At 36.4% G+C, this 25,270-nt stretch overlaps 2 protein-coding genes across 2 annotated transcripts; both read left to right on the top strand.

Annotated features, from left to right (window-relative positions):
• The first annotated feature begins 543 nt into the window (after positions 1 to 543).
• LOC131161837 (purine permease 1-like) lies at positions 544 to 4,929 on the top strand. Its single transcript, XM_058117817.1, has 2 exons — positions 544 to 1,659; positions 4,263 to 4,929. Exons 1-2 carry the CDS (start codon positions 937 to 939, stop codon positions 4,290 to 4,292), a joined length of 753 nt encoding a protein of 250 aa, XP_057973800.1. The 5' UTR covers positions 544 to 936; the 3' UTR covers positions 4,293 to 4,929.
• LOC131161838 (purine permease 1-like) lies at positions 4,329 to 25,270 on the top strand. Its single transcript, XM_058117818.1, has 3 exons — positions 4,329 to 4,658; positions 8,896 to 9,291; positions 24,932 to 25,270. The coding sequence occupies exons 1-3, from the start codon at positions 4,329 to 4,331 to the stop codon at positions 25,256 to 25,258; spliced, it is 1,053 nt and encodes a 350-aa protein (XP_057973801.1). The 3' UTR covers positions 25,259 to 25,270.

Below are 25,270 nucleotides of genomic sequence, written 5' to 3'. Positions count from 1 at the left end.
GAATTTAGAAATATTTTGACGTTAAATTTAAATTTATATAAACTTAAATAAAATAAAATATAAAATTATACTAAGATTAACTTCATGATGTAAAATATATCCTCCAAGATGTTACCCTATACTTAACAAGTCTAAAATAAACTTTCTCCTTTAGTTCAAATTTTAATTTATTTCAAAAAAATTAAATATTTTTTTTTTATAGGAATAAATAAATAAAGTTAATGAATTAATTATACTTAATAAGTTAACTATTTTATTATTATCATTTAATGTCACACTCAAATGTCCTGAAATTTTTCAAAACATAAAAAATTATTTTGTTTTTGTAATAAAAAAGTTTCGTATTTGAATAGATTATGTCATGGTTTCAAATACTACAACAATGTCGTAGTAGCATTTTGGAAAATATATGTATAGAGCATTGCGTGCATGCGCCAACCAATGGATTCCACTTAGGAATAAAGACCACCTTGTTGTACTTGCAATATTCCAAACACAGCTTGCATTCGGAAGTGGTAAATGAGGAATTAACAATTCATCCTCGCTCTCTTTCTCCCTAAAAAAACAGATAGAAAAGAAGGATATTTTAAAGAACACGGCCGAGAGGGAGGATGTAAGGAAGAAGATAGACTACTCTGTAAATTGAAGAGATCGAAAAACATGAAAGAGAAGAAAGAGAGATGTCAAGAGAGGGGAATAATTTAACAATTCTTTTCTTACAACTTAATCCATGCATATATGCATCAGCCAAGGAGTCAGGCTCCAATGGTCATCGTCAGCCTTCCCTATGTCACGTTTCACCCGTAGTACTTTGTCGCGCTTGCTTATGTATTTAAACTCATAAGCATGGCTTTGTGTTGTTCTACCCAGCCGCTACGGCACAAATCAAGAACAAGCTAGAAGATCGCCCGCAGCCCAAGTCGGTTCCCTGAGAACATGGAGATCATGGAGACCCCAAATGGGCGCACCGCCGCAAAGAAACCTCTCCTGCTGCTAAGCTGCGCCATGCTGGCGCTCGGCAGCTGCGGCGGTCCCCTAATAATGCGGCTCTACTTCCTCCGCGGCGGCAATCGCATATGGCTCTCCAGCTGGCTCGAAACCGCCGGCTGGCCCATCATCCTTCCCGCCCTCGCCGTCATCTTCATGCAGCGCCGCCGTGCAGCTGACGGCTCCTCCGCCGGGTTCTTTCTCATGAAACCTCGCTTATTCGTCGCCTCCGCCGTCCTCGGCGTCCTCACCGGCCTCGATGACTACCTGTATGCGTATGGCGTGGCGCGTCTTCCGGTGTCCACCTCGTCGCTGATCATAGCCACCCAGCTGGCCTTCACGGCCGGGTTCGCCTTCCTTCTGGTGAGGCAACGGTTCACCTCGTATTCGATAAACGCCGTCGTTTTACTGACGATCGGAACTGCTGTTTTGGGGATCCATTCGAGCGGCGACCGTCCTAAGAACGAGTCGAACAAGGAGTATTATTTGGGGTTCTTTATGACGCTGGCGGCGGCAGCGCTCTATGGGTTGGTTTTGCCCGTGGTGGAATTAACGTACAAGAAGGCACGGCAGGCCATTACCTATTCACTGGTGCTGGAGATGCAGATGGTGATCGCTTTCTTTGCTACTCTCTTCTGCACCATAGGCATGCTGGTCAACCATGACTTTCAGGTCTCTCTCTCTCTCTCTCTCTCTCTCTCTCCATGGAAACACATGGCAATCAAAGGTATTATAGAATAAGCTGATAGGTTTTAGTATTATAAGTCGACTGATTAATCAAGCATCAAATTAGTCAAACCGGATAGTGTGAAATGGCATAACTAGATTCATAACAAAAAATTTCTAAAGAAATTATCCCCATAAGATTTAAAAAGTCTGTAAATCTTAATATACTTAACAATGGATCTCATATTAATTTGTTGAGCCAACATATTAATTTTTACATCAAGTGATTTGTGTGCGTCAAATCTTACATAAAAATATTTTTTAGACTACATTTGGTTCATTGAATATGCACATATTTCTAAAAATAGATTAACTTTAATAAATTAATTAAATAAAACAATATATTAATATAAAATAAATAATATAAGAAACCTTTTATGAATTTATAATAAAGAATAGAGAAATAATAACTATTTTTTAAATTTTAGCAATAATATTTGTTCATTTCTTATTATAGATTGAATAAAACAATTAATAGTTAATCTTATTTCAAGGAATAGTTATTCCGCCAAATCAAATGAGTCATACTTTCTCTGAATTTATATATGATCATTTTCCCCTAAACTTGCTAGTTGTTTTTATTACTATAATTTTGTATTTTATTTTATTATTTTAATGAATATTATTAACACTTAATATCACTGTATAAGAAGGTAAAATTAAGTTATTTATGCTTTGACTAGAAATAGAAAAATAGTTTGGTTTAGTTTTAAGTTCTTAAAAATAAATTAATCAGAGCCAACCAAAACTAATTCAATTTGACTCTACAAATTATTCAAACAATCTTTCATACTAAACTAGATCTAATCAAAATTCTTATGGTCTAATTTAATTTAATTGCCAAAAAGAATCAATTATTTTTATTTTGCATAATTATAAGTCTACTATAATTGACGAATCTTGTGCTCTATTGAGTAATTAATTTTTTGTACAAAGTTGAAAAAAATATTAAAATTGTTCTAAGTTTAATTTTTCAATTAAAAGATTTAAAGTTTGTAACATTTGTAATATTTTTTTCATTTCTTTTCTATTCAAAGTGATCGCCAAAAAAATTCAAGTAAATTATTTAAAGTTGGAGGTTTAAACTAAAATTAGTTTACATAGGATGAATACAATTTATAAAAAGAAAAATGTAGAGTGAAACATTCAGCTTCAAGTCTTAATTTAAGATTGCTTAGCTTATTTTATATATATATATATATATATATATATATATATATAATTGTAGTATTTTAATTAACTTACTTAATATACATTTTATGTAAATTTTCATGCATGAAATCTTAGATATATAATAAGGGTTAAAGTTGCAACTCTTACCCAGGGTAGAATTTCAATTAACCAAAAGAAAAATATTATTTTCACATATATTGTGTGCACATGCTTAATTATTGTTGTACTATTAATAATTAATTATCTATATTCCTTTCATTGAAGAAAAGTTATTAATATTTTATTGCATGTTCAATTTTGAAAAATTAGTGTTTTAATTTATTTTTGTATAAAAGGTATAATAATTAATTAAATAATTAATAAAATTCCACCCACAATTACTGTAAGCATGCCGAGTACAATTGACGTACTTAGCGTAACACTGTGCAATCACCAGCAGCCACTCAACTGATCGGTAAAAAATTCGTGATGGTTGACTCGTAGATGGAAACCATTTGTGCTCTTACAGAACACAAGGGACCAGCGCTGTTCCCATTTTGTCTACTCTCGCTGTTATTTTCCCGTCTCCCCAATGATTTCAAGGCCCACTCTTTAGGCATCACTTTCTTTTCCTACGTAGCTCTGTCCCTCAAGCTCTTTTTTTTTTTTTTTAAATGAAAATATCAAGAAAAAAAAAAAGAAAAAGAAAAACACAACTATATGGTAGGTGACCCTATATTTATGATTTTAAAGTCAATTGAATTTTAGAAAGTCGGTTGTGTTGAGAGAGATATCAACAAACAACCACAATAGAATAATTCTTCTCCCTATACGCAAGTAAATATAGTGTATCTTTACTTTTATATGTGCTGAAAATAATAGAAAAAATGATTAATCACACCAAACCACAAGAATACGAGCAATTTTTTACGTGAAAAATTTCCCTAGTGTGAGAAAAAAAAAAAACCACGGTTCCTAATGCAGTTGAAATCTCCACTGTCAACCAAATAATGGGTATATAAAGTTTTCTCTAATCGCAATTAGAAATTACAAATATATCTCATTTAAATATCATCAATCTTGACAAATACAAAGAAAACTAGAGAGAATATACCAAAATCGCGGTTTCTGTTCACAGGCACAAATTAAGAATATACCAAAATCGCGGTTTCTGTTCACAGGCACAAATTCCAACTCCCAAACTCAAAATCCGATCTCCACCTTTCAAATTGTAACTCCTTGAGTCATGAACCTCCCAAATTTAAGCTCAAACGGACCATATGAAAATGCCTCAATATATAGTCAACCTTCCCTTTGCCACGTTTCACCCATAGTACTTTGTCGCACTTGCTTATGTATTTAAACACATAAGCTTCGCTTTGTGTTGTTCTACCCAGCCGCTACGGCACAAATCAAGAACAAGCTAGAAGATCGCCCGCAGCCCAAGTCGGTTCCCTGAGATCATGGAGATCATGGAGACCCCAAATGGGCGCACCGCCGCAAAGAAACCTCTCCTGCTGCTAAGCTGCGCCATGCTGGCGCTCGGCAACTGCTGCGGTCCCCTAGTGATGCGGCTCTACTTCCTCCGCGGCGGCAATCACATATGGCTCTCCAGCTGGCTCGAAACCGCCGACTGGCCCATCATCCTTCCCGCCCTCGCCGTCATCTTCATGCAGCGCCGCCGTGCAGCTGACGGCTCCTCCGCCAGGTTCTTTCTCATGAAACCTCGCTTATTCGTCGCCTCCGCCGTCCTCGGCGTCCTCACCGGCCTCGATGACTACCTGTATGCGTATGTGTCACGGGCTAAGCTTGTTCAGGGCATTATGCTTGCCTATGACCGCTTATCTCGTGTGTTTGGGATGAGTTTCCATCATGTAAATACTAGTGTAGGGTTATTTTCTAGTATTTATTTCATTGTAAGCCAAATAAGGCAGTATGACTCCTCGGTCACTTTGATGTTTCCTAGTGCTAGAGTGAGAATGGCCTAGAAAGCTCTTTAGGGGAGGGTGAGTGTTCATCAATCATTGTAAAACTCACTAGCAATTGTCAACGTGCTTAGCCTACTTGCCTCCCTCGCTAGGTACAACATGTCAACGGAGGATTTATTAATGAATTACGTTTGCTTCAATATTTACTGCTTGGTTGCCACGACTTTCATGAATTGATTATTATTTCCGTTGCTATCTGATTGAATGTTAATGAAAGTGCTTCGTGGATGAATTTTGGTAAACAAAAGGCTGGCTAGTTAAGCAAGAGTGCTTTAGCTAGCGCCGCACGGCCCTTCACAACGGTGTGAAAAAGGCGGACCGTGACATTTGGTATCAGAGCCCAAGTCGGTGACACTTGGTGAGAGCCCAAGGTTGAGTTGCTACGTGAATTCGATTGCCTTCGTTGTTGGGTTTGGAAAGCTTTGGTAAGTGACCATGGCACCAAACAATGTTGAGAGGATCAGCGTGCTAGAAGCACAGGTTGAAGAGTCAACCAAGACTATGGCCGCGGAGGTGGCCCAGATGAGAGAACTTGTTGATGAAGTGAGGGGATCACAAAAACATCAAGCAGGTTTGATAGGCGACATGTCAGAGGACTTTCGCCACACTGTGGAAACTTTGCAAGCCCGGATGGCAGATCTGGATGCAAAGGTAAATGTGATGGTTCTTGCTATGGGGAACTCCAACACTCCGGGAGTTAGCAAAACCAAGGTGCCAGAACCCAAGACGTATGGGGGTGCCCGAGATGCCAAGGAGTTAGAGAACTTCTTGTTTGATGTGGAGCAGTACTTTCGCGTTGTGAGGATGGCCTCAGAACAGGCAAAGGTGGATACTGCGACCATGTACTTGGTTGGTGATGCCAAACTGTGGTGGCGTACCAAGTACAGAGAAATTGAAAATGGAAGCTGTGTGATTGATAGTTGGGCAGACTTGAGGAGAGAGCTCAAGGCCCAATTCTTTCCTGAGAACGTTGAGTATAATGCAAGGAGAAAACTGAGAGATCTCAAGCATACGGGGTCAATCAGTTACTATGTGAAACAATTTTCTGCTTTAATGTTGGATATTCGGGATATGTCGGAGAAGGACAAGTTGTTCTATTTTCTAGAGGGGATGAAACTGTGGGCAAGGACTGAACTTCATAGACAAAGGGTTCAAGACTTGTCAACTGCACAAGCGGCTGCAGAACGCTTGACAGACTATGCTAGTGATGAGACCACTTCGTCCAAACGGTTTGGCGGAGAGGGAAATGGTGGAAAGTCTTTCAAGAATGGCAAACCCAAGAGTGGGGGAGCCGACCCTAATTCATCAACCTCACAGGAAGCTTCGTCGTCTCGAGGGTTCAACACACCCAATGGAAAGGGGAAGAGTAAAATTGAGTGTTTCTTGTGTCGAGGTCCTCATAGAGTTTTTGAGTGCCCTCACAAAGCATCACTTAATGCCTTACAGGCTTCTATTGCAGAATAGGCAGTGGAAGACGATGGGGAAGAGGATGATGCCCCGAGGGTGGGTTCAGTGCGGTTAGTGAACGCATTGGAAAAGCAGGCCAAAATACCGAAAGTTACACGAGCAAAAGGGTTAATGTTTATGGACTTGAGGATAAATGGGAAGAGTGCTCGCGCTATGGTGGATACGGGAGCTACTCATAATTTTGTTTCGCAGTTGGAAGCAGGAAGACTCAACTTATCCTTAGAGAAGGATACAAGACGCATGAAAGCAGTTAACTCTGTAGCCCAGCCTACTCTGGGAGTAGCCAAGCAAGTGGCTATAAAGCTTGGACAGTGGGAAGGTCATGCGAATTTCACAGCGGTACCATTGGATGACTATCCAGTCATTCTAGGAATGGAGTTCCTAATGGGGACGAGGGCAGTGCTGATGCCTTCGGCTGGTTCCCTGTGTCTGATGGGAGATCACTCGTGCATGGTGCAAGTCGTTGCAACGAAAGGAGATGAAGGGAAGTCCCTTTCAGCCATACAACTCAATGAAGGATTGGGTAAGGGTGAGCAGACACGTCTAGCCACGGTGGTGGTAGACAAAGAAGTAGGCCAAGAGCTGGAGCCTACGACCATCCAAGCGGTGTTGGATGAGGATAAGGAGGTGTTGCCGGATAAGCTGCCTCACAATTTGCCTTCACGACGGACTGTGGAGCAAGAGATCAAGTTGTTATCAGGAGTGAAACCACCTGCTAAAAGGCCATGTTGGATTGCGCCTAGAGAGATAGTAGAGTTGGGGAAACAGCTTGATGAAGTGGAAGCGGGATGTGTTGCCCTTCCAAAACACCGTTGGGAGCATCGGTGTCGTTTCAGAGGAAACATGAAGAGCATCTACGGAAGGTGTTTGACAGGTTGAAGGGAAACAGTCTGAATATGAAGAAGGAGAATTTCTCTTTCGCTCGGTGGAGCAACAAATTCCTTGGTCAAGTCGTTGAACAAGGTCGTATCCGGAGGGGTATGGAGAAGGTAAGGATGATTCAAGAACGGAAGATCCCCACGACAGTGAAGGAGTTGCGTTCCTTTCTTGGCCTTACTAGTTTCTACAGGAAGTTCGTTAAGGGGTATTCGCGGAGAATGACTCCAATGACAGGACTACTGGGGAGGTATTATTGGCCGCACATTCGGGATGATGTGGTTGATTATACCAAAACTTGTCTCACTTGCCAACAAGACAAGGGGGAGCGGAAGAAGTATGGTACTTTCAGGGCCGCACCAAAGTACTGTTCGGCAGAGGAGACGACACAATTGTTCCTTGTGACTGTTGTGAAATATTGGGGTTTTCCCCAAGTTATTATTTGTGACCAAGATTTAATGTTCACTGACAACTTCTTGACAGAGTTTTTCAGGATATTCAGGTCACACCTTGACATCTCTTCGAGTTATCATCAACAGACAGACGAACAGATGAAGAGATTCAGAGAGCTACTAGATGAGTACTTGCGCCATTGTGTCAATGACAACTAGAAGAGTGGCGTGCAACTACTTGATGTGGCTCCGTTCTGTGGCAATGCCCAAAGGCGCTCAACAACCAACAAGAGCCCTTTTGCGCTTGTTACAGGCCAGCTGCCACTGTTACCTCACACAGTGGGCGAGCCGTACAGACGAAAGAGTCCTAAGGCGTACATCTTCACCAGTGAAGGGAGACAGAATGCATACTTTGCCCAAGCCTATCTGGAGAAAGCTTCTAAGCAGATGAAGAAATGGGCAGAACAGGAGAGAAGACCACAGTCTCATGTCAACTTCCTCAAGCTATTCAACGCCAACACCAACAACCTGAGCAGGAGTCAGTCAAACAGCGTAGAGTTGAAGATAGTGCCACCTGACAGACATGATGTTGAAGAGATCCTTGCAAACAGAATGTTCATATCCTCAAGGACGAAGCGGCAGAAGTTCCTAGTGGAGTGGAAATGCCTTAATGACAAAGAAATCAGCTGGATTTCAGTGGAAGATTTGAAGCCATTCGTGGACAAATTTGAAGTGTACCTATCGCCAAAAGTCTACGAGGACGTCGACCGCATAAGTGGGGGAGAATGTCACGGGCTAAGCTTGTTCAGGGCATTATGCTTGCCTATGACCGCTTATCTCGTGTGTTTGGGATGAGTTTCCATCATGTAAATACTAGTGTAGGGTTATTTTCTAGTATTTATTTCATTGTAAGCCAAATAAGGCAGTATGACTCCTCGGTCACTTTGATGTTTCCTAGTGCTAGAGTGAGAATGGCCTAGAAAGCTCTTTAGGGGAGGGTGAGTGTTCATCAATCATTGTAAAACTCACTAGCAATTGTCAACGTGCTTAGCCTACTTGCCTCCCTCGCTAGGTACAACATGTCAACGGAGGATTTATTAATGAATTACGTTTGCTTCAATATTTACTGCTTGGTTGCCACGACTTTCATGAATTGATTATTATTTCCACTGCTATCTGATTGAATGTTAATGAAAGTGCTTTGTGGATGAATTTTAGTAAACAAAAGGCTGGCTAGTTAAGCAAGAGTGCTTTAGCTAGCGCCGCACGGCCCTTCACAACGGTGTGAAAAAGGCGGACCGTGACAGTATGGCATGGCGCGTCTTCCGGTGTCCACCTCATCGCTGATCATAGCCACCCAGCTGGCCTTCACGGCCGGGTTCGCCTTCCTTCTGGTGAGGCAACGGTTCACCTCGTATTCGATAAACGCCGTCGTTTTGCTAACGATCGGAGCTGCTATTCTGGGGATCCATGCGAGCGGCGACCGTCCTAAGAACGAGTCGAACAAGGAGTATTATTTGGGGTTCTTTATGACGCTGGCGGCGGCAGCGCTCAATGGGTTGGTTTTGCCCGTGGTGGAATTAACGTACAAGAAGGCACGGCAGGCCATTACCTATTCACTGGTGCTGGAGATGCAGATGGTGATCGCTTTCTTTGCTACTCTCTTCTGCACCATAGGCATGCTGGTCAACCATGATTTTCAGGTCTCTCTCTCTCTCTCTCTCTCTCTCTCTCTCTCTCGCTATGGAAACACATGACAATTAAAGGTACTATCAAATAAGCTAATAGGTTTTAGCATTATAAGTTGACTGATTAATCAAGCATAGATCAAGCTGCAAATTAGTCAAATCAGACAAAATTATTCCTGTCTGTTCTTCTGATTATTATTTTTTCTTCCACTCATCTTTCGCTGTGAAAACATTTTCCTAATAGTGTGAAATGGCATAACTAGATTCATAACAAAAAATTTCTAAAGAAATTATCCTCATAAGATTTGAAAGGTCTGTAAATCTTAATATACTTAACAATGGGTCTCATATTAATTTGTTGGCCAACATATTAAGTGATTTGTGTGTTCCAAATCTGGCATAAAAATATTCTTTAGACTACATTTGGTTCATTGAATAGGCACATATTTACAAAAATATATTAACTTTAATAAATTAATTAAATAAAAAATATATTAATATAAAATAAATAATGTAAGAAATTTTTTATGAATTTACAATAAAGAATAGAGAAATAATAACTATTTTTTTAAATTTTAGCAATTAATATTTGTTCATTTCTTATTATATATTGAATAAAACAAGTAATAGTTCATCTTATTTCAATGAATAGTTATTCCGCCAAACGAAATGAGTCCTACGTTCTCTGAATTTATATATGATCATTTCCCCCTAAACTTGCTAGTTGTTTTTATTACTATAGTTTTGTATTTTTATTTTATTTTATTATTTTAATGAATATTATTAACAATTAATATCATTGTATTCTTAGGCATGCAGTAAAATTAAGTTGTTTATACTTTGACTAACAGTAGAAAAATAGTATGGTTTAGTTTTAAGTTCTTAAAAATAAATTAATTAGAGCCAACTGAAACTAATTCAATTCGACTATGCAAATTATTCGAACAATCTTTCGCACCAAACTAGGTCTAATCAAAATTCTTATGGTCTAATTTAATTTAATTACTAAAAAGATTCAATTATTTGTAGTTTGCATAATGATAAGTCAACTATAATTGACGAGTCTTAATTAAAAATGTGAAAAATGTGGAGTGAAACATTCAGCTTCAAGTCTTAATTTAAGATTGCTTAGGTTATTTTATTTATACATATATATATATATATATATATAATTCTAGCATTTTAATTAACTTACTTGATATACATTTTATACATTATTTAAATCAAGGTACAAAAAATATATATTGAAGACTTAAATTTTAGCTTAGTAGTAAATTTTCATGTTTGAAATATAAGGGTTAAAGTCTGCAACTCTTACCCAGGGTAGAATTTCAATTAACCAAAAGAAAAATATTATTTTCACATATATTGTGTGCACATGCTTAATTATTGTTGCACTATTAATAATTAATTGGCTATATTCCTTTCTTTGAAGAAAAGTTATTAATATTTTATTACATGTTCAATTTTTAAAAATCAGTGTTTTAATTTATTTTTGTATAAAAGGTATAATAATTAATAAAATTCCACCCACAATTACTGTAAGCATGCCGAGTACAATTGACGTACTTAGCATAACTCTGTGCAATCACTGAATTGGCCGGTTAAATAGTCGTGATGAGTTTGAGAGGTAGATGGTTGACTAGTAGATGGAAACCATTTGTGCTCTTATAGAACACAAGGGACCAGTGCTGTCTCCCCTATGTGTCTCTCCAATGATTTCAAGGCCCACTCTTTGGGCATCACTTTCTTTTCCTACGGACCTATGTGCACCCCCCCCCCCCCCCCCTTTTTTCTTTTTTCTTTTTTTAATGAAAATATCAAGAAAAAGAAAAAGAAAAAGAAAAACACAAATATATGGTAGGTGACCCTATATTTACGATTTTGAAGTCAATTGAATTTTAGAAAGTAGGTTGTATTGGAAGAGATATCAATAAACAATCATAACGGAATAATTCTTCTCCCTATATTCAAGTAAATATAATGTATCTCTACTTTTATATGTGTTGAAAATAATAGAAAAAATGATTAATCACACCAAACCACAAGAATACAAACAATTTTTTATGTGGAAAACTTATCTAGTGTGAGAAAAAAAATCACGGGTCCTAATCCAGTTGAAATCTTCACTGTCAACCAAATAATGGGTACACAAAGTTTTCTCTAATCACACTTAGAGACTACAAATATATCTCATCAAGATATCATCAATTTTGGCAAATACAAAGAGAATTGGAGAGAATATACCAAAATCGCAGTTACTGTTCACGGGCACAAATCCCAACCCCCAAACTCAAAATCTGATTTCCACCTTTCAAATTGTAGCTCTTTGAATCATGAACCACTCTTCCAAATTTTAGCTCAAACGGACCACAGATAAAGCGGGATCGGAGTCTTGATGAAATCTGAGTAACATAAGAAAAATCACGTTTTTCTCTCTTTCTTTTGAGAAGTGACGGCTCCTCCCCTCTCCCCTCTTTTTATTATAACTTCCTTTAAGTTATCACACTAAAGGGTTGGACTTTAGGCTTTTAATAGAGCCCACTTAGGCTTTCCTCCACATGGAAGGAAATAACTCGACAAATCTCCCCCATTTCGACTATATGCAGGGAATCGCCATCCCGGTGATCGAACAACAAACTTCAAGCTTGTCCCTTGATAGTGTCTTTGTCAACATATCAAAACCATTATCTTCAGTGTGAACCTTCTCAAGTGCCAGTAACTTATCGTTCTACGCATCTCTGACCCAACGGTATCGTACATTAATGTGATTCGAACTTGTATGGAAATTGGAATTCTTAGCAAGATGAATAACACTCTGGCTATCACAAAACAATACATACCTCTGCTACTTGAAATCAAATTCTCTCAAGAACTTCTTTGCCCATAGCAACTCTTTAGTCGCTTCCATTGCTGCAATGAACTCTACCTCTGTCACAAAAAGAGCAATACACTTTTGAAGTCTCGATTGCCAAACTACAGCTCCACCTACAAAAGTGATCAAATAACCCAAAGTGGACTTACGAGTATCCACATCCCCTGCCATATCTACATCTATGCAGCCAACTAACAATGGTCATCCATTTCCCAAACCAAGTCTTAAACTAGAAGTGCCTCGAAGATAACTCATGATCCACTTCACTGCATTCTAGTGCTCTCTTCCCGGATTTGACAAGAATCGGCTAACTACACCAACTGCATAGGCTATATATGGTATTGTGCAAACCATTGCATACATCAAACTTCCTACTACTAAGGCGTAAGGAACTCTTTCCATGTCTTCCTTTTCCTTATCTGTTGAAGGATATTCCTTTGTACTCAGTCTGAAGTGGGTAGCAAGAGGAGAGCTAACCACTTTAGTGTTGTCCATATTGAACCTCTAAAGCACTTTCTCAATGTACTCCTCTTGTAACAAATGTAACTTCTTGGCACTTCTGTCACAACTGATTTTTATGCCAAGAATTTTCTTTGCTGGTCCCAAATCCTTCATAGAAAATGACTTACTCAATTGCTTCTTCAACTAGTCAATCCTTGAAGCATTCGTGCCAACAATCAGCATGTCATCCATATAAAGTAGTAAGAAAATAAAATCACCATCGAAAAATTTCTAAACAAATAAATAGCGATCTGAAGTTGTCTTCTTGTAGCCTTACTCCCTCATAATAAACTCAAATTTTTTGTACCACTGTCTTGGTGCTTGTTTCAAACCATATAAGCTTTTCTTCAGCTTGCACGCATAATCCTTTTTCGCTTTCACTTTGAACCCTCTGGCTGCTTCATATAAATCTCTTCTTCCAAATCACCAGGAAGGAAGACAGTTTTTACATCCATCTGCTTAACTTCCAAGTCAAGACTAGCTGTTAAGCTGAGTACTGTACGGATCAATGACATCTTTACAATTGGACAAAAATCTCATCAAATTCAATACCTTTTCTCTGACCGAACCCTTTTACAACCAATCTAGATTTGTATTGTGGCCATGAAGAGAGCTCATTTGGCTTCTTCTTATAAATCCACTTGTTCTCCAAAGCTCTTTTTCCTTTAGGTGGCTTCACTAACTGAAAGGTGTGGTTATCATGTAATGAATGGATCTCATATTGCATGGCCTCAACCCACTCTATCTTGTGTTCATCTTCCATGGATTCTTCAAAACACTGAGGCTCTCTCCCGTCAGTTAATAACACATACTACTATACTGAATACCGAGTAGAAGGATGCCGGTCCTTGGTAGAACTCCTAGATGGAATCTCTGGTGAAATCTCTGACACTGTCAATTGATCATTAGTCTCAACGTCTCCCTGAACCAGTAAGAGAACATCCACATCACCTCTACCCTAGTGGTCAACCTGAACATTATTCTCAACCTAAGATGGAAAATTTTTTAAAGGAACTAGATCCACATTAGTTAAACTGTCACCCGGATGAGACATAGATTTCTCCGCCTTCTCAATATCCTGAATCATCTGATCTTCTACAAACATGACATCTCTACTTCTCACAATTTTTTTCTCAACTAGATCATAAAACTTGTATCCAAACTCATCTTGACCGTAGCCAAGGAATATACACTATCGCATTTTCTCATCAAGTTTGGACCTTTTATCTTTTGGAATATGCACAATTGCTTTGCACCCAAAAACACACAGGTGATTATAGGAAACATCCTTACCTATCCAAACTCTGTCTGACACATCAAACTGTAAAGGAACACAGGGTGTAAGATTCAACACATGAGCAACAGTGCTCAATGCCTCCCCCCAAAAGGATTTTGGCAACTGGGCTTGTGAAGGAAAAAATCCCACTATCTCTGTTAGCTTTACCGTGATCCCAAGAGAGGGGAGGGGGGTGAATTGGTATTTTTAAAATTTGTATCCTAGGTATTCTTCCTAATAGCAGTATGTTCACAAGCCTATGGTCAATCTAGTGCAAATAATGTAAATATACCAGAAATTAAATAAAACAGTTTAAACAATCACACAAGCACCAGAAAGCAGTAAAGAAAGGATGACATGCAGATATGTTATCGAGGTTCGGCCAACTACCTACGTCCTCGCCTTGGCTAACCAGCACAAGGATTATCACAATAACTTGCTCACTTAAACGGGTGGAGCGGCACCTATACAAACCAGGTCAAACTACCACAAGGCTGACCTCAACCTTTACACCAATCCTTACTGGACCGGATTACCGCCCCCTCAGGCCACGTCTGGAATCTCTCAAATATATAATCAAAAGGTACAATGTATGGGTGCTTTCATGTAAAGCAAATTTGTACCACAAATGCGCACAATATCACATATACCACAAATGATTTAATAATATAAGTTTAGTGTGGTCTAAGTAGTTTAACTCTTAAAGATGTTTTCTATCAGTGTAGTGAGTACGTGAGAGTATCAATAATAATCTGTGTATTTCAAAATATTCAATCAAACGTGTTCACACAAAATATCAAACAAGCCTCAAGAACATCAATTAATAGAATGTCTCAATCACATGAATATGTACATGCTTGGATTGCAAGATATATGTAATCTTTGTATTTCAGCAAATGATATAGACTTGAATGGATATTGCCACAAAGATTAATATAATACACACAAATATCTTTTCAAAAATATATCAATATGAATACCACAAGATATTTGAGTACCTTTGAAAATATTTTTGGAAGCCAAAACAAATACAACCTTCCTAAGTAATTGCAATGAGAATGCAACACTCGGAAGTTTAGCAAAGTGCTCTTAGGATAGGCTTATGAGACAAGCCTCCTTAGAATACTTAGGTAATGCTCACAAGAAAATTGATTCAAGCAATCAAAGAATGAGAGAGCAAAACCTCAAACCAATAACACTCAAATACACTTACAAATGATACTGAGATGAAGTAGGTAAGTTTGAGTGGATTTTGAAAGAGTATAAGCAATGGGAAATATTTAGCTTGAGAGAGAAATTTTGATTTTGGTTTTTGCTAATCTACACTTAATTCTCCCAAATGAAGGAGTATATATAGACATATCAAAAATTTTGACCGTTGGGGACCTATTAGGGATTATTAGAAAAGTTTAACGACGTTTAAAATATTTTAACCCCGTTTAAAGATTTTAACTACGGTAAAAAATTAAGGCAACCTGAGAGGTCTGGTCAACCAGAACAAGTTCGGTAGACCAGGACTCATATAGTTCAGTCGACCAGGGGGTTTTTGAACTGAGGTCTCGGTTGACCAAAAGTGGGCGATTTCCCAAATTTCTAAGGTTCGGTCGACCAGACCTTTTTGAACTACCTGGTTCGGTCGATCAGACCGCTGGGAATTCTCCCGAGGACCCTCCGATCAACCAAGTAGTTGGAGTACAAAAGTGGTCGGTCGACTAGGAGGTCAAAATGTTGACTCCTAGGTAGTTTGGTTGGCCGGGGTCAAATGAACTGTAAGGGCTCAGTCGATCGGACTGTGGTCAACATGTTGACCAGGACCAGTTTCGGTCGACTAGGAGGAAATGACCTGTGTGGGTCGGTCTACCGAAAGTACAAGACTTGTACATTTCTATCCTTTTTCAAGCACGCAATTACCTAAGTCAAATATTTAAACATATGTATGCATGAGTGAGTGTCCTAGGGTCATTTGTGTCCAAAATTAAGACACCGAAAAAGTTCGGTGTTGGTCGACCGAAGGGTACACCCTAAGGTCATGCTAAGGTCATTTTGCATTATGATTTGGTTTGAACTTACAAAATAAACCATGCATGTGTTGTGTGTGCTTATTACAAACCAAAAGTCCTAATTACTATTACAGACCAAATAGACCACTAAATATGTTACAACTGAAAATACGAACTGGTCTTCAAGCTTTAAGCTTTTCATATGCCATTAATGATCTTCTAATATGGACCTGCACATGAACTAGATATTTATTAAATAGCGGAGTATTTGTCATTATCAAAATCGGGCGTGACTTATAAGTTCAACACTCTCAACCAGTGTTCTATTCATCATTTCTACTATGTCATTCAACTGAGGAGTTTTCGGAGGTGTCTTTCAAATTCAAGGTATATACCCACAACTTCCTTGAATGATCATCTATGAAGGTCACAAAGTATTTGGAGCTACCAAGTGTTCTTATGTTCATATGGCTACACACATATGAATGTACCAAATCCATTATCTCTGACTTTCTCGAATGAGGGTAATTCTTAAAGGAAACTCCGATCTACTTCCTTGACAAACAATGAGTACACCTTTTTAGAAGTGTACTTTTCAATCCACGTAGTAGACTTTTCTTCCCTAGTAGAGCTAATCCTTTCTCACTCATATGAGCAAGTCTCTTGTGCCACAACTCTGCTGTACCATTATCCTCCATCACATTAACAATTTCATTGGAGATCTTTTCTTGCAGAACGTACAATGCAAAGTGCTTCATGCCTCGAGCCACTACCATAGCACCCCCTATGAGCTCCCATTGGCCATTACTGAAAGTGCTGCAGTACCCTTCGTCATCAAGTTTGCCTACAAAAACTCAATTCAAACGAATATCGGGAATATGCTTCACATCTCTAAGAACTAAACTTATGCCAATATTTGTCTTTAGATACACATCCCCAATTCCAATGACTTTAATCAAGCCATCATTGCCCATCTTTACAGTTCCAAAGTCACCATATTTATAGGATATAAAGAGATCCTTCTAAGATGTAGCATGAATGGAGAATTGTTGCCTATTTTTATCTTTGTACATGTTAGTAGCATACTATTTGTCTATGATTTGTTATTATTGTAAATGCGATGTATTGATCTTCTTGACGTACTATTTTCTTTATATTGGAACAAGATCCCTCCCGTCGACGTAGGCTTTATAGTCAAACCACGTAAATTGTTGTGTATTCTGTAATATTTTTCTTTGCTTTCTTTTGATTTTTGAATTCATTGCCCTTAAATAAATGATACATTTGCAAAATAAAGTGATAGTTTTGTAATTATTAAATAGGTACATAGACTTGATAGAAAACCAAAGGTAAATGGACAATACATTTGTTTTCTAAACAATAATTTACTAAATAAACTTAGTACATTTGCATCTTCCTTCTCAAATATATTGCAATAATAATAATAATAATAACAACAACAACAACAACAACAACAACAACAACAACAACAACAACAATAATAATAATAATAATAATAATAATAATAATAATAATAATAATAATAATAATAATAATAAGAATTTACTTGAATGAGTTCTGGATATAAATAAGGTAAGGTATTGTCTCTCTATTGATTAATTGAAAATAATAATTAAATCAATATACAAACAGATTGTAAAAAAAAAAAAAAAAAAAAAAATGAACATACAATATCCCAAAAAATATACAATAATGAACCAAAAAAATACAATCAAGTCCCACCTTGTTGCGGTCTCCTTTATCTCTGCGACCGTTTACGTTGTTCTGGCTGCCCACCTTACACACGTGGTTGTCTCCCACATCCATCTGCACCCTCGTTAACATGTGATGTTTGTGGGATCTACAGCATCATGCGACGTCTGATCACCAAATAGATCAAATGGGATCAATGATGAAATCGAGAATTGTTGGTATTGCTGTTGTCCCTAGTAGATTGGGGGTGGGTAGGATGGATTGGAGTATAGTCGCTCCGACACATACAATGTACTACTGGACGCCCCATATGGATCCTAATACACCCTATATGGAATATGGGAAGAAGAAGTCGAAGCATGCTAGGGGGAGGTATGTGTAGGTATTTACTGTTGTGCCAATGCTCCCCCATCACCCTCTGTGCACTGTGTGAGTAGGGCAAGTACTCCCCCCTCACCTTGAGCGCGACCCCCCCCCCTAACAGCTCCGGCAAGGTCCAACATGAAGTCTCCTATGCGATGCTTGCTTAGCAACTATCGACATTATGCGCATCCTCATCATTGGCATGGGTAGACCTATGAACTGACCAAAGAGCTTCATATGCCACAAACTGCATACAAGCTATTGCAATCGATCTAACCAAACATGTCGGGACATAATCATATAACTAAATCTCCCCCATCATATGCTCTTGTAATAGAATACTATAAAAATATTAATAAGTTATTGAAAATAATTGTATGTTCACTATATGCATTGAATAATTTATTCACTCACCACTATCATATGCAAACTGGTAGTCCTACTAATGCAGCGAATAGTGATAAACTGGTACCAATGATTATATCCATCCTCGGCTTATAGAGGTATGGGCCTATGGAATGAAAGTTTAGTCAGTATATGGACGACATAGTCCAGTCACTGCTGCCACATTTGGAGGTTATGATTGTAATATGCACGCTAGTCAATATGATAATTCCCATGTTGCTCACATTTTTGCAAATCCCTAAAATAACCGTTATGGTTGTACCCTATTTGAGGTGGAAGGGGTATATGCTACCTTAGCCCGAAGTGCCTCAGTACTCGTTTATTTAGGTGCCACTCCATGACCTAAAAGCATATCAAGGGAGTGCAAACAAGCCCAAATTTTACTTCATTGAAGAACACACACGGTAGATTAGCGTAGATATCTGTTGTGTATGACTTCCATATAAACTACTAACAAATGATACCTGTAATAACAATATTGAATATTAAGTAATCACATTTTATGATTCCAATGAAAATATGTATTATATGGTCTCACGCATCATATTAGTGTCATATCGGTATGATCATAGAATATGCATGGGGACATGCAAAGTAAGAAATGAAGCTTGAAATCTACAATATAACAAGACAATAAAATTTTGGAAATTTATGGAAAGTAAAACACTTACTAACTTGACCGCAAGTGGGTACGACCTATCACTGACATCAGCAGAAATATATGGTAGACCAAATCTAATAGGAGCAAGAAAGGGCATGTTTCCCCATGCCCAAACTTGCAGAAAGAACATCGAACCTCCAACTAAATGTGCCCCCCCTCACGACCAACCTGGATGTCATGTCCAAGTCACTGAGTATAGGTAGGAAAATTAACAATGCATAGTATTGTGACTTGTTCACAAAAAAAAAAACTGCATTTAAGTTGTAAGAAGTATGCTCAAGCATACTGCATTACTTCATCCTCTGATGCATTATTAGCAAGCCTTAGTAGGTCATTGTCCATCCATGCCATCGATAAGGAGGAGCTAGATCATCCGCTCCAGCTAGTGGGGGGGGGGGGTCGCATCCAAGTAGTTTAAAATATAGGTAGGGTCAATTTTGCTGTGTCATCTTTGTAACAGCGTCACCATCTACAGGTAACTTTGTAATAATCGCAACATCCTGCAGCATTGTTGTCGCCTCGCTACAAGGAAAGTGAAATGTGTGCATTTAAAGCCTCCAGCGCTCTAGCAATGCGTTAATTAAATGGTGGTCAAATTGAATGTACCGAATCTGGTATAGTGGATAGAACCCCATTTGTTGAATCCACGGAATGATTCTAGCATCAGCATGCCACTGCATCTTTAATGTGTGTACACGTACACTGATGCCCTTTAAAGGCATCAAAATAATCTTTCTCCTATGTGATCACTGTTTGCAGAGTGCCACTCCATGACTTGGAGAGAGCTGTTGCTCTGACGTCTATATGTGTGAGGTTCCAGGCAACAAGTGTCCAATTACCGTAGGTTTCAACTGGTGTGAAGTTTTGAGCATGCAACCCACCCACCTTGCTAGAAGCAATGTAGGAAAGTCACATTAAACATTGCTTATCCTTGCTATTAGTCGAATTGGATGCAAAAGAGATAATGTCTAGCCGCTACAAACAAATCAAAAAAGCCTATCTTGTAGGTCACATGTATAGTATAGAGAAGGTAGGAGGGATGAAGGGCCCATAACATCAGAAAAGAAGGATCGGTGAGACCGAGATCTATGTTGTGCAAATATAAAAATAAAATAAAATAAGCGTATGGTTAATAAAGACGATTATTAAGAATTACAAAATTTGTATTAAATATATCATAATCATAAACATACCTCAATATTAAATGAAATAGATGTATAAAATCAAAGTAAACATTGAAATTTGTGAAGATGGTGGGGAGGATGTAGGAGAAAGGAAGAAGAAAAGAGAAGCACAAGTGGGAGGGAGAAGGAAATGAGGGGAAAACATAGGGGTTATGGGAGGGAACTTGTGGCAGGTAAGGCACAAGGGGGCAAGGGGACAGGGAAGGGACTGCGCGGAAAAAAGAGGGAGGGGGGAGGGGGGAGGGGGGGGAGGCCACGTAGTATGGCGTACCAGAACTGACTTTCCAAAAGTCGGTTCTAGATTACCTTTTTTTTTTCTACGCAGGGGGTGCAAGGATGTCGGATCTTGGGAGCATAACCGATTTTTGGAAAGTTAGTTTTGACTTTCTAGTCATTTTTTTAAAAAAATTTTTTGCTCCCCACCTCGAGGAGAAAATGTGGAAGCCAAGGGAAGCAGAGGTGCAAGAACCTCCAAAAGTCAATTCTACCACATGTTTTTCTTTTTCAATACTCAGCCGATTTTTGGAAAGTCGGTTAAGTTCAAAATCGTAAATATAGGGCCACCTACCCTATTTTTTTTTGGTTTTTACATTTTTGTAAAAAAACTCTCTATCCTTCTGTCCTTTTGCTAAATTTACTTCACCAAAAAAAAAAAAAATACCTAAAGATCCCATTAGTTATAGATTATTTTAAAAAAATTTTCACTAATTTTATTTCCAAATTTTATAAAAATAGTCATTTTTTCATTTAAAAAATTTTTATATTGAATAAGTGAATAAATAAATAAATAATAAAATTGTCATTATTTATTTTTGAAAACATCTTTATTTTTTTCGACTAATTATAAAAAATGCCACCTTATTTTTAATTTTTTAAGGTTTTATAGAAAAATTATAAAATACATATTTTTATTATTTTGAAGATCTAATTATTCTTACTTTGTGTACGGGAGCATAGAATTTTGTATTTTTACCTTAATTTGGGTGACTTATGTTTTAAATTTTTTCAAATCTGCACAAATTTTTTTTTTTAAAGAAAGTTATCATTTTTTGAATTATTTAGAAACATAGAAATGAAATATGAAAATTATTTTTCTATTAAAAATATCAATTATGTACTTAAGAAGTATGAAATCAATAATAATTACATATCTAATAGTTAAATCCTTGAAATTTGAATGATTTCAAGTTTTTTTTTTTGGCTTAAATAAATAATTATCAATTAAAAGTAACTCAAAATACAAGGACTTGATTAGTGTGGGTTAGGCCACCTCATCTAATAGTTTCACTTTCTAAAGTGGAAAAAATTCTACTATTTGAGAAATTATTATGTCAAGTTGCCTAAATTACATAATTTGACATCCACTTAGTGAATTTCATGCTTACAAATTGAAGTTATCTAGCTTATAGTAATTAACTTATCTAGCTTTATATTTTTTAATAACCTCATCAGCTCTTTCCTTCCTTTAGTGGGTTCGTTTGGTATCAATGTCAAAAATTAGAGATATGAAAATTAGAAACGAAAATTAAAAACCAGAAATAGAAACTAAAAACTAAAAATCAAAAACTTATTTGATTAACATTTATAAAACTAATACAAATTAAAAACTAAATATAAAAAAATGCTCATTTTCATCTTTAAATCAAAATATTATAAAAATATGATTAAAATAATAAAATTAGAAATAATACACATTTAAAAAATTACTATAATAAAAATAAAATTTATTATAATTATTTTACTTAATTGTTCTGCTTTCAAAATTTACTTTACAATAAAACTTCTAAACATGACAATTAAAAAATAGTAAAAGTATTTTGTAATTTGCTTTATTATTAATTTTCAAATTTATGCATATTTTTCATTTAATTATATTTAAATTTATATGATTATTTAATTTTCATTTTAATTTAAAAGTATATAAAATAAATAATTTAATAAAAAAACTATTTCCAGATATTAAAATTTTTGGCAACAAGTTGCCAAAAAAAACCACAAACAACCGAAAACCAGTAACAGAAATAGAAAACTAACAATAGAAACAAATGGATTTTTATAATCAATTTTTTTACTATGAAGAAATAGAAACAAAAAATAGGAAACGGTAGCTATATATACCAAACAAACCCTTAACTATTTGTTTATATTATATAATTGGTTGGGATCTCAATGGGATTCCATCAATATCTAGGAGTCATTGCTCACCATTAATTCCATTTCATCATTTAAAACTTCTTTCCAAATGATCAAACATGTATAAATGTCATAACATTTTGAAGGTCTTAGGATTGAACTCAATGACGATGATAATAGGAATTCTTGAAATTACATTTTCACTCATGATTTTCATTAAGAAGATATAAAATTTTGGTAAATAGATTTTGGATATTGTAGTCCTTTAGTTCATCTAAGTTCAAGATCTTTTGTTGTAATTTCATTACATGTTCCTTGTGTAATTCTAAAATGCTTAATCTCTATACTCAATTCCTTTATTTATTTTGTTTGAGTTACTAGGTTATGATATTTTGTGTACAGTCAAAAAAGGCATGCCCAATATTTGGTTTCTTTCTCTTTCAAGCTTCATGCGAGATTATAATTTCTCTTAGTAATAAAATTTACCAATTTTCATATTTTATTTTATTTTATTTTTCTTTGGGCTTTACCCTAAGGTCTACCTTAAGGCTTGAACTACCTAGAAAGCATAAAATTTACCAATTTCCATATTTTATTTTATTTTTCTATATATTCAATTCAATTCAACTCAAATTTCTATATTCTTATTCCTATTTACATATATATATATATATATATATACATATTTTTTTGGCTACTTAATTTTATCATGGGCTAAAGCAACTTCACGAATTCTAACCTTAAACTCAAAGTAGGAAACGATTGTAGAATTTGTATCCTACACTTAATTGTCATGCCATGCTAATTTTCTACTTTAGTTTTGTAATTCTAAATTTATTGAGTGACTTCAACTTTTTATATATAAAGTTAGCATGTCTAATTAATAAACAAGAAGAATCAACCAAGCAAGCATCGACATTAAAACTATAAATATTAACCTTTAAAGTCTATCTTTATAAAGTATTTTTAGTTTGTTTTCGCAAAAATGCACACTTTAGAAGTACAATTGTTTTTGATTTGATAAAACAACCTTAATTTATGCATACTACGCAAGCTACACGACATTAATTCCCTTACAATTTCAAACATAAACCATATACACCAGGATTGACCCACCAAGATATGCTAACTTCATAAGCATTAGTCTCAAATCCTATTGCATCAAAATTTTCCTTTAGAGCATCTTTCTCTCTCTTCTTCAAGGTTGACACATTTTCTTGTAGTGATATAAGTTGTTGTAATAGAATTAAGCATTTTTCCTTTTCAATTTTTTTCCTTTATAGATAGTTGGATGATTGGAACTTCTTCCATTTGCTTTTTAGCTGTTAGTTTTATTTTCCTCTTCCACATTATGACCTTACTTATAGTTATCATTATGTCAACCATTTTTATCTTGGGGACAATATTTCATCTCAATTTGCTTGTGATTAGCCAACTTTTTAGGAGTAATATTTTTGTTCTTGTATTTAAAACCTCATTTGCAATTTTTTCATTAAAAATAGAAATAATTGCAATGGGCTCATCCATACTCCAACTCTCCCTATTCTATAATGAACTTTCCTTCCAATGAATCTAAAATTTCCTTTGCAAGTCATGTTATTCCATGGAGTTGACATTATGTTCCTGTTACATAAGATTACCATTTTCCCATTTAATCCTTGTACAAACAAACTTTGAAGTCCGTTGCTTTGATTGAGCACACTTGGATCAATGGTAGTGAGAACATAAACCACTATTCAAGTAGAAGGTGCATTCTCATTTTCCAATGCTTGAATCTTACTCCATCAAACTGCTCCAATTTGACAAGATGCATTATATATCTCTTTGAGTGCATGTTGCATGTAGTAAGGAGATTCTTTGTAATGGTACTAAACCTTTCATATTAAGGGAACAATGGTGTAAACAAGATGAAGTTGAAGTAGCAAACAACAACTATGCTATGTATGCACTCATTTTCCAATGCTTGATTTGAATCTTGCTCCAATTTGGCAAGATGTTTTATTTCTTTGAGCGTACGTAGTAAGGAGATTCTTTTGTTATGACAATAAACCTTTAATATTGAGAGATTAATAATGGTGTGAACAAGATGAAGTTGGAGAAACAAATAGCAACCACTCAACATTTACAAACTTTATTGTGCATTGTTAAGGATTATAGTTGCTGAACAAATTTGAAAATGCCTTATGCAATTTCTGGTTTCTTTTGATTGATTCAAAATGGATCCTTTCATGACTTCATGAAAGTGTCAAATTATGCCACATATCCACACAAACAATGCAAGCATGTGAACTCCACTTTTGTATAATGACAAATATGTGTAGAACGTTCATATATAAGGCAATAAAAATTTTCTTTCTTTTTCAATAAGTGTCAAAACACACTACCCCATTCTTTGATTATTTCTACCCAAACTTTATTTTTAAAAGAGTCTTCTCAACAATTCTGCCATAGCATCTCTGAAAATAGTTTAAGGTGTGTATACGTGGGATCTCATCTTTAAAGAGCACCCAAAAAATGCTCAATATAATTCACATGTCTTTGCAGGCAATTTCAAGGGAGGCAAAAGAATTTGAACTTGGAGAAGCAAGGTATTATGTGGTGCTGGTGTGGAATGCAATCCTTTGGCAGGTTTTATTTCTTGGAGCAATTGGGGTGATCTTTTGTGCCTCTTCATTGTCATCTGGAATTTTAATTTCTGTTCTAATCCCCGTGACTGAGCTTTTAGCTATTATTTTCTACAAAGAAAAGTTTGAGGCTGAGAAAGGAATTGCCCTTGCCCTTTCTATTTGGGGCTTCATTTCCTACTTCTATGGAGAGATAAAACAATCCAAGAAAACTAATGAACAAATCCCAAAAATAGAGATGCCCTAAAGTCTTACAGCA

The sequence above is a fragment of the Malania oleifera genome, chromosome 8 (assembly GCF_029873635.1).
Source record: "Malania oleifera isolate guangnan ecotype guangnan chromosome 8, ASM2987363v1, whole genome shotgun sequence".
Classification (NCBI taxonomy): domain Eukaryota; kingdom Viridiplantae; phylum Streptophyta; class Magnoliopsida; order Santalales; family Ximeniaceae; genus Malania; species Malania oleifera.
The sequence above is the reverse complement of the archived record's forward strand: the minus strand, read 5'-3'. Positions and strand labels throughout refer to the sequence as shown.

What these genes read in the sequence shown, in the direction of transcription:
- LOC131161837 (XM_058117817.1), top strand. Translation starts at nt 937, where the DNA reads ATGGAGATCATGGAGACCCCAAATGGGCGCACCGCCGCAAAGAAACCT. An exon ending in TGGTCAACCATGACTTTCAG is followed by an intron (nt 1,660 to 4,262) that starts GTCTCTCTCTCT and finishes TGTTCTACCCAG; the next exon opens with CCGCTACGGCACAAATCAAG.
- LOC131161838 (XM_058117818.1), top strand. Translation starts at nt 4,329, where the DNA reads ATGGAGATCATGGAGACCCCAAATGGGCGCACCGCCGCAAAGAAACCT. An exon ending in ATGACTACCTGTATGCGTAT is followed by an intron (nt 4,659 to 8,895) that starts GTGTCACGGGCT and finishes GGACCGTGACAG; the next exon opens with TATGGCATGGCGCGTCTTCC. An exon ending in TGGTCAACCATGATTTTCAG is followed by an intron (nt 9,292 to 24,931) that starts GTCTCTCTCTCT and finishes ATGTCTTTGCAG; the next exon opens with GCAATTTCAAGGGAGGCAAA.